Source organism: Sinocyclocheilus rhinocerous, unplaced genomic scaffold (assembly GCF_001515625.1).
Source record: "Sinocyclocheilus rhinocerous isolate Xijiao unplaced genomic scaffold, SAMN03320098_v1.1 scaffold154, whole genome shotgun sequence".
NCBI classification, from domain to species: Eukaryota; Metazoa; Chordata; class Actinopteri; order Cypriniformes; family Cyprinidae; genus Sinocyclocheilus; species Sinocyclocheilus rhinocerous.
In genome coordinates, this window is record NW_015659335.1 from 538,560 (window position 1) to 552,000 (window position 13,441).

At 39.1% G+C, this 13,441-nt stretch overlaps 1 protein-coding gene and 1 non-coding gene across 2 annotated transcripts in view; one reads left to right on the top strand and one right to left on the bottom strand.

Moving 5' to 3' along the window:
• Positions 1 to 5,776, bottom strand: part of LOC107723593 (nucleosome-remodeling factor subunit BPTF-like) — a 38,826-nt gene extending 33,050 nt beyond the window's left edge. The window contains 3 exon segments of the mRNA XM_016532295.1: positions 2,209 to 3,034; positions 5,039 to 5,275; positions 5,278 to 5,776. Of these exon segments, the coding sequence (XP_016387781.1) occupies positions 2,209 to 3,034; positions 5,039 to 5,275; positions 5,278 to 5,512 (1,298 nt within the window). The 5' untranslated portion in view covers positions 5,513 to 5,776.
• Positions 5,777 to 8,314: 2,538 nt separating this feature from the next.
• On the top strand, positions 8,315 to 8,396 carry trnas-aga (transfer RNA serine (anticodon AGA)). The gene has a single exon. It is a non-coding gene; the product is annotated as a tRNA-Ser (tRNA).
• Positions 8,397 to 13,441: the final 5,045 nt, after the last annotated feature.

A 13,441-nucleotide genomic window follows, 5' to 3' on the forward strand; every position in this document is an offset into this window, starting at 1 on the left:
CGAAAACAGCGCATCCGTGCAGCGCGGCTGACACAGAATAGCGTAGCGTAACGTATTCTCATCGCTTCATTAACATTACGGTTGAACTGCATGGCAGATGGACTATTCTGACGATGTCTTTCATACTTCTCTGGACCGTGACAGTGTAATTTACTTGGCAGTCAATGTGACAGTCACAAGCCTCCCGGTTTTCATCCAAAATATCTTAAATTGTGTTCCAAAGACGAATTAAGCTTTTACGGGTTTGGAACGACATGGGGGTAAGTGATTAATGACAAAAATTTTCATTTTGGGGTGGAGTATCCCTTTAAGCCATGTCAGTAGCTGGGTTTCCATCCAACCGTGAAGCAAATCTTTTCAAAGTACACCAAAAAGTAAATACATTTAAAAAAGCAAATGCGAATTAGGTACGTTTCCATCAAGTTGTTCGAGTGGATGACGGTGGTATTGGTAGCCTAGTAACCAACAGTAAATAAAACAAGGCAAGCATAGAAAATGGACACAGGACTGCAACTAGTTAAGATTGGGCGTGAGTGTTAAATGTTCGCCATGTCAGAATTTATTCTGCAAATGCATTTCCATCTCCCATTATTTGCATCAAATCTTTTTCGCACAAGTCAAAAAACGCCTCAAGCAAGCGTAAAAGCAAATTAAGAGATTTTTTTTTCTTTTAAAAATGTGGCGTTTCCATCACTAGTTTCTGATGCGATACTTCAAAATAGTCGTAAAAACAGGGTGATGGAAACAGCTAGCATCTAATTCATGCACGCAATGTGGATAAGCTACAACAGGAAACCATGTCAGCAGCGTGAACGCGGTTCACCATGACCAAACATTATGCTTGAGTAGCAATATGTCAAATTTGCTTGTAAAATTGCTGAAAAACTTTTCTACAACTGGATTATCACCTGTGAACACGATACCCTGAACAGTATTGCGAGTACAATTACCTAAAGTTATTTACAGAAACTGAATAAAACTCTAATTTGGGTTTCGGTGTTTCGCTAAAATATATAATTTTGGTGCGTCACTATAAAATGCTGTTAGTAACTTAAAGGGGTCATATGATGCGATTTCATTTTTTCCTTTCTCTTTGGAGTGTTACAAGCTCTTGGTGCTGAAAAATCATTTAAATCAAATATTTTTAGTATTTATAAATATAATTCTTTATAAATATCTGTAATAATGCAAATAATAAAAATATTTTTCAATAATTGCAATAAAAATAATTATACATTTTATTCAAAATAATTTTCACAACGATATCAATGTGTGAACGACAGGACCATTCCTTTAGAAAATATCATGTTATGTGCTCATATATTACATGTCTATACTGATACTGCTTAAAAGTGTCCATTTAGGAATATTATAGCCAACTTTTTTTCTTATGAATACAGTACACTCACGTATCCGTAATATAAACTGTATAGCAAATCTCAACTGCCTGGTTTTATTTATTTCATCACAAAATGTAACAATAATATCACCCAGCTCTTTATATAAAGTTGGATGTATAAGTATCTCCAACTTCATCCACATTCATACAGTATACTTGCGTAGAGCGATATATTTAATATAGCATATCTCAACTGCTTGATTGCTTGTACGATCACAAAATGTAAGCAATATTATCACCTAGCTATTTATATATAAAAATATGTTTTTCCACATTCCTCCAGTATAGTCGCATAGTGCGATATACACTATACAGCTAATCTCAACTGCTTGATTATTTACATTACTGCAAAATGTAAACTATATTATCGTCCTTCTCTAATCTGCCAGATGAGACTATAAAGCATGAAGATATAAAGATATTACAAACATTATCATCATGATCTCCTGTAAAGCTGCTATGCTAATTATTTTCACTGTAAGAAGGTTATTGGCTTTCGAAATGGCAAATGTGACACCTTTTTTTCTTTCATTTATACCATTACAGCTAATCTCAACTGCTTGATTATTTATATTACTGCAAAATGTAAACTATATTATCGTCCTTCTCTAATCTGCCAGATGAGACTAAAGCATGAAGATATAAAGATATTACAAACATTATCATCATGATCTCCTGTAAAGCTGCTATGCTAATTATTTTCACTGTAAGAAGGTTATTGGCTTTCGAAATGGCAAATGTGACACCTTTTTTTCTTTCATTTATACCATATCTCTAGTAGTTTACATTCATATAATGCAAATACTCACACAATAACCCTCCTGTTGAGAAGCCAGTATTTTCTTTGATGTCGGTCGTAACCAATGGGCTCCTGCCGGATGTACGGCCGGCTCTTCTGGAACTCGGTCAGACAGTCTGTCACGCCGGGCACATTGTGTGCCACACAGATCTCACACTGCCACTCGTCCTCGGGCACCTCCTCCAGAGGAGGCTTCACGCACTCCAGGTGATACACGGCCGAGCAGGTCTCACAGCACAGCAGGTCGCCGAGCCGGTGGCAAACCCGGCAGTGGTCGTCGTACTGGATGACGCCCTCGGACATGAGCTCCTCGCGGGCCAGGTTGGTGGTGAGAAACTGGTCCACCAGGAACTGCAAGACCTTGACTTTGCTCTCCAGCGGGCTGAACGGATAGTCTTCACCCTCCAGGTCAGGGAGCACGTGGTGATACTCGGGGTCGCTTTCGCAATACGCACGCACCACTTCTGGCCAAGTCATGCCGTCGATGAAGTAGAGCGTGGAGTTGACGCTGTCCTTGAGGTCCGCTGGTCCAAAAGTGGTGTTGGAGGTGTCCTCCTCCCTTAAGATGGCCTTGAGCAGGCAGATGTGCGTCTCCGCCATCAGCGTGCACTGCTCCTGTCCGACCAGAGCGGCGCAGAAGTCCTCGAAACGGAACGGAGAGAGACGCAGGACAGTGCAGAAACTGCGAAGGACCTCGTAAACAGCCGAAGCGTTGAGTAGCTGCTCGTTGGGAATGAGAATGTCCTCGGAGGAACTGGGCAGCTCCAGAGGAGGAATCTCCTTCTGCTCCAGAATAGGAGAAGGTGGTCGCCTGGGTCTTGGTCTTTTACGACCTACTAAAACAGAAAGAATCAGAATCAGTTTCGATTGCCCAGAAGAAAGTCATCATTCAATTTTCAAGGAAAATAAAGTCTCAATGCAATTTTATAATGCAATGCATTTTGCAATTATACTAATGACTCTAATGTTGTTATGGTGTGTCCGTTTATAAGATTTGATTACAGATTTAATATTGAATAAAATAATACATGCATAAAACGTCCAGTTTCAGAAAAAAAACCTTGTTGATTCAGACAACCCATGCATCCACAAATAAGTCCTTCAGTTAGTCAGACATGATTGATCAGGCATCTGCTTAAAAACTTAGCCATTAAGAAATAAGACAACGAGAAACATAACGTTCAGTGGTCATGTATGCCGTATTAAAACAACAGCTAATATTTGTGATTCCCAAAGGAAAAAGAAGATTGTTACATTACATTCGTCTGCATAGAACAGTTTAAAATAGAATCAAATGAATCTTGTATCTAATGAACATGTACAGGATATCAGCATGTCATTTTTTTTTAATAAAACAATGAAAGCAACAACTTTTAACGACTTGAATCTGCAAATGGTAAGAAAATGTAAATGTATATTTTAATCACTGAAAAAAAATATTGTATGCTCACCACTCACTGTTTAAAAGTTTGAGGTCAGCTTTTTTGTTTTGTTTTTTTGGAAATAAATTATTAATTTACTTTTATTGAGCAAGGTCGCATTCAATTGATCACAAGTGACACTAAGAAATTAAGAATGCTGCTAAATATTTCTATTTCAAATAAATGCCGAAACTTTTGAAAGTTATCAAAGAATCCTGAAAAAAGTGTCTGCTTCCTCAAAAAACATTCCGAATTGGTGCTCAAGAAAGAAATTGCTTGTCATTATCAATGTTGAAAACAGTTGTACTGCTTAATGTTTTGTTTTTAATTTAAACTGTTTTCAATACTGATAATAATACATGTTTTGTGAGCAGCAAATCAGCATATCAGAATGATTTCTGAAGGATCATGTGACACTGAAGACTGGAGTATTGATGCTGAAAATTCAGCTTTGCATCACAGGAATAGATTACATTTTAAAATATATTACATTGGAAAACAGTATAACAGTCACTCAAAAAAACATTTTAGTCCCAACTATCTCCCATAGGTCGGGTAATTAATCATGACTGCACTAAAAGCTACATCATAAGTGGCACTATGACGTCATGTGCGGGCATGACACAGTGGCGGGTCGAAATTAAACGTCCTCCCCGCGTCAGGTGCGACGGCGCTGGCGCTGGATTTCAAAACAATCGGCCGCATGCTGCCCTGTCATTAGCCGAACTCCAGCTTTGGCTGCGTGCTCCTAAACACCAGTCAGACTACCACACGCTCATGCAAATGAGGGTGGATAGTAAGTAAAACACTTGAATATAAGATTTGCAGGTACTTTAATGAAAGTCTATGGAATATGCTGATCATTTTGTTAACAAATTATCTTATCAGTTCGAAATCAATTAGCAAGATGACGGGCTAACTAACTTTTGCTGTGCTCATGTGCGACACTAAAAAAAGCGTTCCCTTTACAGTCTAACCTTAATAAATGTGTAATCATACAAAAAAGGAGGAATGATTTAGTGATATTTAGAACACAATCCAGAATGTGTCTGGAATTAATACGCTAACAGGCTAACGTTAGCACATACATAATTGAAAGGTAAAGCGAACTTTTTGTTGATGTATTAAAAACGGCTTTACTTTCATACAATGGGAAGATGCGAATTTTAAGTTTAGTATTTAATTATAAAGCTCTTTTTATGCTGATGACGTCCCGCGAATGCAATTTCACCACAATAAATGAGCGCCGCGCTCAAGCTAACTGCTAAATTAAACCCGCCGCGGCCTTTGCCAGCACAGAAAAGCACCAGGATCCATTTTGAGTGTTTTGCTCAACAAAAGAGCGATCGTTTGGCCTGGACTCTGCGCTCGTCGTGCCTCGCGGATCAGTCATTCGTGAGGTCGCTGACGCGCCCGTACCTGCGTTGCTGCCGTGGCTGCTCTCCGTGCAGTAACTAGCATCGTCTTCTACCAAATCGTCCAGTTCCTCCAGGTAGTCGGTCTCGTCGTTGGCCTCCTCCTCCTCCTCCTCTTCTTCCTCCCCTTCGTCCGTCAGACGCTCCTCTATGTATTCTTCCTCGTCCGATCTCAAACTGACCGCATCTTCATCCTCATCGTCGCTCTCGTGGTCGTCGTAAACCACCCCGCTCGCGGCGCCCTGCCTCTGGCCGTTCCCCTGCCTCTTCCTCTGGCCCTCGATGCCGCGGATCGCGCTTTCCTCCGGCCTCGTGTTGAATGATGATGGGTCCCCCGTTTAGGGGTGACATAATCCTCATCGCAGGTCCCTTTCGGCTTCACCCTCAAGCCCCGGCGGGGTCTCAGACCGCGCACCGGCCCCGTTGTGGGCTCCTGCATTAGCTGCGCTTTGGGCGGCCTGCCTCGTCTCCCTCTCATTATGGATAAAAATCTATTCTCCTCAGTTTCGCGTTTTGCCTGCACTTTACACGCACCAAACCCGGAATTTCGGGCACCACTGCAAAGTTGATCCCGCGCGGGTGAGGATGCACTAGTCCCGAGGAGCCGCGGTCTCGGTTAACGCGAGAAAGCTCAAAACGAACGTCCGGCGCCCCGCTTCAGATCGCTCGTCGCCGCCATGTTCTTTCCTCCCTCTCCGTCCGCTGACAACAGACGGCAGGCCTGTGCGGGAGTCACGTGACCAGCGCTCCGACTCGACGCTCGCCACTTTCACCGCGGTGTTTGTTGCCTTTCGCGTTTGTCAACACGCTTCCTGAGCGCGTGTTACTATCATTAGGCTCTTAAGCACGTGAAAATGTGCTTGTGCGTGTAAATTGCTTGGTTTTAGTATTGTTTTGGAGCAGCGGCTCTTGTCATCTATTCTCCATTTTCCTCTACGTGTTAACTTCATTGAGATAGAGGGTTGACAGAAACCCATAGATTTAAGTAACGTACTGATACAAGTATATATATATATACATATATATTTTTTTAATTGGTGTTACAGAACATGTTTTTTTCATAAATGACGCACTTTGTATGCGCACATGAAGCAGCCTATTTTGATCTAATCTTTGTTTCTTTCTCATTATGTTATGTAAAAATAATTAGGCTATATGTTCAATAAAAATCATATTTGATTTTCCTTGCTGAATTCCACATAATATCTGCCATATTTAATATTTAGTTAAAACAAATGTGCTCTATACAGTGGGTATAGAAAAGAATCACCCCCCTTTAAAATAATCACATTTTGTTGCTTTGCAGCCTGAAATGAAGACGGACAAAGTTTTTGTTTTATCCAGCTGTATTTACTCAGTGCAACTTATAACATCCAAGTGTAAGATATAACACCAACATGCCAGAAAAAAACAAAAAACAAAAACAGAATCACTGAGTTGGAAAAAGGATCACCTCATCCTAAAAATGACTTGTAAACTCAATCAGCTAATCATCTTCTCAATGGCACACAAATCCATTTGACTTTCATCTGTGATCAGCTGTGGTCATTCTGATTACTTCAGCATGAAAAGAGCTTTCCTGGAGCTTTTCAATCTTTGGTAGTGCAACTGAAGCAAACAATCAGCTATGAGTGGCAAGGCACTGACAAAAGATCTCTGGGATAAAGTTGTGTAAAGGTACAAATCAGGAGATGGATACAAAAAATTTCAAAGGCTTTATCAATGTCTAGAAGCACAGTGAAGTCTATTATTAAGTGAAGTCCATTAGAGAAGTGGAAGGTATTTGGTACAACACAGAGCCTTTCCAACAGCATTCCTGCAGTAAAGCATGGAGGTGCTAATATCCTGTGATGGGCTGTTTCTCTGCAGCAGGGACCTGGAAGGAGAAAAAGGTGAATGTCCTTGCATGGCCTAGTCAGAGCCCAGACTTAAACCCCACTGAAAATCTGTGGAATGACTTGAAGACTGCAGTCCACAAACGCTCACCATCAAATTTAATTTATCTGCACTGCAGATATAGCTATATATTCATGTTTGTTTCATATATGTTTGAAAAAGTAGCTTTTTTTCAGTAAAAAAAGTACTGAAAAAAACTTTCTGTGCACCTTGAACACAACACTTTTTGTATGCAACACACAAATAAAAGTTTTCAAACATATTTTCAGATTTAAAAAAAAGCAATAATAAAGTGTTTATTATTCGTTTTGATTTTATTTATTTATTTATTTTTGTCAAATGGAAACCGAATGGCTTCCTGCATGTTGGTGCAAAACTTTGATTTGCCAGATAAACGTTTTTCAATAATGATAACATACTGGAAAACCGAATTGTTTCACTTATGTTTTTATTTAAAAAAGTAATGTAAGATCATTTTTTTCCAGAATGTGAGCTTTTTCAAAAGTTATATCAAACAATATAATAAAACACTTTTGTCTGTTGCTTTTGTTTACTGTAAACAAACAACATTGTGAAGCATGAACACTTTAGTTCCACTGACCTTGATTTTTATGCTCTTACCTTTTTCAGAATTATCATCATTGCCCATCATAAAAGCCTAGGGACCCTCATATAGTCATTTGCTCTTTAAAAAGCGTTAATTTTCATAGCAATACAGTCAGCTTTTTTGTGTTTACAGTACTTAACCATGTGTATGGCTGAGCCTTTGGTCCGGCTTGTTTATATAAAAGTGATCAAGAATATGGCAGAATGTGCAACGCAGAAGTCGTGTAACAATGCCGAATACCAAGATCAAAATACAGGGAAAAAAATAAAATCCAACATACAGAGCTGCTACACACAGGTCTTGAAGAAGAAGCATGAACGGCACTATAAATTACAAGCAGCCACTCTACAGACAGACATGAAGCCGTTCACAACAATCTGAACAGAGAGCAGTGATCAATAGTGGAGTGACAGTGACCTCTGCTGGTCAGCTTGGGATTGTCAGGTGTGGAAAAAATATATAATACAGTAAAATACACTACACGATGTCTCGAGCTTTCATATAGTGAGCTTCGCGCTTCTGCTCGGTGTGTGTAGATCTGAACCCAGCAGATCTAACATCTGAACCTGAGCTACAATGGTTCTCATTCTTAAAGCCGGTTATGACGCAACAAGCACACTACACTGCGCTCGAGCTTCCGTGTTCTTCCTGAATTAATGTGTCGTGAGAAGTAACTAATCTTCTGAACAGTGCTAATGACACTCATTAGGACAGAAGGAATCATATCTTTTCATTTATTTTCATACAAAAATATCCCACAGGACACTTGGTTTTCAGGTAGTCGTGGCCGAGTGGTTAAGGCGATGGACTAGAAATCCATTGGGGTCTCCCCGCGCAGGTTCGAATCCTGCCGACTACGGAAATTTATTCGTTTTTGCATTAAGGTCGGACGATATGGAACGTCCAAAACATGTCTGTTAAACACACACAAAAATGAATCTCATTAATAAATATAATTGTTTTTAATTTTAATTAAATGCTACCCTCATGTATAAATACCTTACAATCAGTTTAGATTTGACATTTGTAGCTGGTAGTAAATAAAGTAAAATATGTAATTTTAGTTGCCAGCAGGTGGCGCCTTCGTGTCATTTTACTGCGAATAAAACAGTGGAACTCTAAAGGGGTCATATGATGCTGCTAAAAAGAACATTATGTTGTGTAAATAAAACTCATTACAAACAGGCATTTGTTGCATCCAGTTGGGACATAATTACTGATTATAATGACTTATACTGTGTTATTATACTTATACGCGTTGCGTTGCGTATCGCGCTGCGTAAACATAAAACCATGTCTGGAGAAACGACAAACAACAAGCGCTGCTCTACACTGCTCAAAACTCGCGTTTGAATCATCAGTGGCAAATTCTTTAAATATAAAAAACGTACTTACAGGCTGTGAGTCAGAAGCGCCAGACTGTCCTTGCAAAGTTGGAATTGCCCCACTTTATAGAAACAGACACCGGAATTGTAGGCTACTGTCCCAGGAAACAGTCCTCATCCTCCGCAAAATGCGCTGCACACATCTGAATATATAGAACAGCCTTTGAGCACAGACCCATTGTATGCTACTCTGCGGGTTCAGGAAACAGCCTTCCATAAACTGCGTCACGCAGCGTCACACACACGCTAAGTTGAAGTATTCCCTCAGCGACCAGCACGGATCAGCTCTAGGCATGACGAAGCGGATATCGTCCTCTTTTGGAAGACCAAACAAAGTAGTTTCGCTTTCACAACGAAACACAGCGCCTTCACGACATGGCGGCCACAACAATACTACAGCGAGAATAAAAGTTACGCCTTCTTTTTTTGCGTGAACATTTGGGCGGCGTTATGCAAATCTTCCCACATAGTGATGTAGACATGTGGGGGTGTGTTAGAACGAGCCGTTTTAGGAGGGCGTGGACAAGTCTTAACTTTTATAAAGAATATCTCTTTGGATTTGAGACTTTAGTCTTTGCAACTTTACAGATCTTCTTTATGCACCAAGAGCTTGTAACACTCCAAAGAGAAAGGAAAAATTGAAATCGCATCATATGACCCCTTTAAGATCATAGTTCATATTTTAGGGTTCAATGTTTATATCTAAATGTATTCAAAACTGTCCAAGAAAAAAAAAATAGTTATAATTTACACACCCTCATGTCATTCCAAACCTGCATTTCTTTCTTTCTTCTGTGGAATATAAAAGATGTAAAGACAGAACGCCAGACTTTCACGGCATCTTTTTGTCCAGACCTATATAACAAATGTCGTACAGGTTGAAACGACATGAGGTTGATTAATTGCTCTTTTTTCTTTTGTTAACACCAAAGATATCATCTTTTTTCCATCCAACCGTTTTGAAAGGAAAGAGATGTGGCCAAACAAAAGGAACAGCAAGTTGACCTGTAAGATAAATGTATATGATACGGAAAGTCAATGTTCCAGAGATCAGTGTTTGCATTTTGGAGCACATTTGCATAGGGTGCGAGTGAAAAGTCAACATGGTTCACTTTGTCTCACCCCATGATATCACACAATTCGGAAATGGAACACTTTGCCTTCCAAGATACTGCAGCATGCGCTGATCACCTGGTGTGACCCTAACATGTGGGTGTGTCCTCCACACAAGAGCCCATGCTATCAGGAGGAAGGAGACAGGTGACCCCATCGCTGGCGTGCAGGACCGGCTTCTGTCTGCTCTGTTTGCTAACCATTATGTAATAGATCTGGACAGGTTCAGACTGAGTTGTGAAATTTTAAGGTCATGCAGCCAAGAAAAGGTTGGCAGAAATTGTGTGGTTAATAGTTATTTATATGACCATTCAAAAGTTTGGAGTCAGTAAGATCTATTTATTTATTTTTGAAAGAAATTAATACATTTATTCAGAAAGGACACATTAAACTGTTCAAAAGTGACGGTAAAATATTTACAATGTTACAAAAGATTTCTATTTCAAATAAATGCTGTTCTTTTGAACTTTCTATTCATCAAAGAATCATAATAATATTTCATGATATTACTGTTTTTTACCATATTTTGATCAAGTAAATGCAGCCTTTGTGAGCACAAGAGACCGTCTTTCAAATAAAAATGTAAAATCCTACCGACCCCAAAATTTTCAACGGTAGTGTAGGTTTTTCATTGTAAGGAACTGTTTAAATTCCTTTTTAGAAAGCGAAATAAGTAAAAACTAAAATTATTGGCTGTACGACTCTCCTTCTCTTCAGTCCAAATGTGATGCTGCTTTTTAAAGGCAAACGGTGAACTTTCAATTAGTTTGGCTTTTCTGTGCTTTTGTGGGTCATGTTGACCCGTTTTTAGACTCTGTAACACAGATTTATTGCAACTGAATGTCAACATTTAGCCTGAAACTTCCTGTCGTCCTCCGCATGTGTCGCCATGTTTCTCAAATACTCCGAAAATTGAATTTAGAGCTTTAATTTGTCACGGTGGATCTTCAGCAGATTTGGTCACTTTCGGACATATAAATGGCCAACAAAGCAGGACATCCCAGAAGTTTAATCAATACGTAGAATGGCAGTTCACTTTTGTGCCTTAATCACTATTCTCAGAAGAGTTCAGCTCAAGAACACCACAAATCTTCCCCAATTTGCCGTACTAACGTATATTCTGAGAAGCAATATAGTTGCTATACAAGCTTAGCTTAACATACACATCCACTACAGCTGTAGTGAAGCTCATTGACATCACGTAACATCACGATCATTTGAAGGCTGCAGGTTGAACGGTTGTTGGCGGCAAAGATCACTGTCTTACAAATCTAATAGCAGTGCAGATAACTTCCTATAACCAACCAAAAGGATAGCCAGAAGGGCTGTGACAGCACCATATAGATGCCCTGTATTTCACCCTCAGCAGGAAGTGGGGGGGTTTTGCGAAGAAAGCATGCAATTATACAGCCACAATGACCTTTCATTATGGCCAAGAGCTGGAGAAGTGCTTCGGTGAACAGGTCTTCAGAAGTTCAAGTGCTTCTGAACATGATGGGGACTGTCTGATCGGTTCACTGTGCACTGGAAAATGTCAGTGCTTGTACAACTGTAGGTAGTTTTGTATATTTTTCACAGTGGATAGCTGTATGCGTGTATTTATCGCTGCCGTAAAGCAAGCCGCCGCCGTTATGAAAAGAAACAGAAGCCACTCGCCTTATTATGAGTTAGTGTACCATTAGAATGATTTTGAAACATATTTTGAGGTAAAAAAATCTATCTACAGTTGCTTTAAACTTGAGGCATCTAAATACGTGCATCTGCTTTAACAGTTTTAAAGCCTTAGCTACTAAACGTAATAAGGATTTAGATATGAAAGAAAATAATACATTATTATTATTTTCTTTAAAGTTGTCTTATGTGCCGGTCCATTTTAAAGACTTTAAGTACAATGTCAATGCAATAGGTTGTCATTTTTGTTCCGAAGCACAATAATGGCCTTATTTAAAATTATGCAGCCTAGATTGTTTATTGATTAAGTGTGATTTCTAATGTTTTCTTGTCAGTTTTCATACAATAGCTTCAAAGAGTACTTTGGCACAAATCACATTTAAAAAACTTGCACGAAGAAAAGCAAGCCTTTTCACAAACAAGGTTTTAAACGATAAAACGCTCAATATACTGTTGAAAATGAAGGTAAAAAAGTATTGTGGCACTTTGCGGTTGTCAAATATTACTGTATCGTGTTCTTTAAAGGGGTCATCCGATGCCCATTTTCCACAAGTTGATATGATTCTTTAGGGTCTTAATGAAAAGCGCGGTAAAGTTAGTTTTAGGTTCGATATTCGCCAGACATTCGCTTTCGCGTGCCCTGTTCTATAGAGTCGACAGTTCTACAAAGATACCACTACCACGATTAGTTTTAACAATATGCAACAACTTTATATCGACATGAAAATATTATTTAAAAACCGCCTAAGTGTATTGTAGCAGCAAATTTAAACCGGAGAAAGCTTTGACGTGCTATAGCGGCTTTTGATGCGTAAGGGACCGTCTGACAATTCCACCGATTGTGTTAAAAACGTCCAATTTATTTTAACTAACATGACTTTTAACATTGTTTTTAAGTACCCAAACGGCTGTTCAAGGTGGTAGTACATTCCTAGTGGCCAGACTGACTTACTACAGGTGAGATTTTGCCAATATCGCCCTTACTGTACATACAGTACATAATTAATCTGCAAAAACCATTACTGTAATTCACCAAAAGGGTTTTTTTATGTTCCAAAGGTTGTTGTACATTCCTAGTGGCCAGAATGACTTATTACAGGCGAAAGTTTGCCAATATCACCCTTACTGTACTTGCAGTACATAATCTGCAAAAACCATTACTGTAATTCACCAAAAGGGTTTTTTATGTTCCAAAGGTTGTAGTACATTCCTAGTGGCCAAACTGACTTACTACAGGAGAATGTTTGCCAATATCACCCTTACTGTACATACAGTACATAATTAATCTGCAAAAACCATTACTGTAATTGACCAAAACGTTTTTTTCATGTTCCAAAGGCTGTAGTACATTTGTAGTTATGAGACTGACTTACTACAGGTGAGATTTTGCCAATTTCTTTCTTACTGTATGTACAGTACAAAAATAATATTAGAAAACTATTACTGCAATTCACCAAAAGGGGTTTTTCATGTTCCAAAGGCTGTAGTACATTTGTAGTTATGAGACTGACTTACTACAGGTGAGATTTTGCCAATATCGCCCTTACTGTACATACAGTACATAATTAATCTTCGAAAACAATTACTGTAATTGACCAAAAGTGTTTTTTCATGTTCCAAAGGCTGTAGTACATTTGTAGTTATGAGACTGACTTACTACAGGTGAGACTTTGCCAATTTCTTTCTTACTGTACATACAGTACATAATTAATCTGCAAAAAACATTACTGTAATT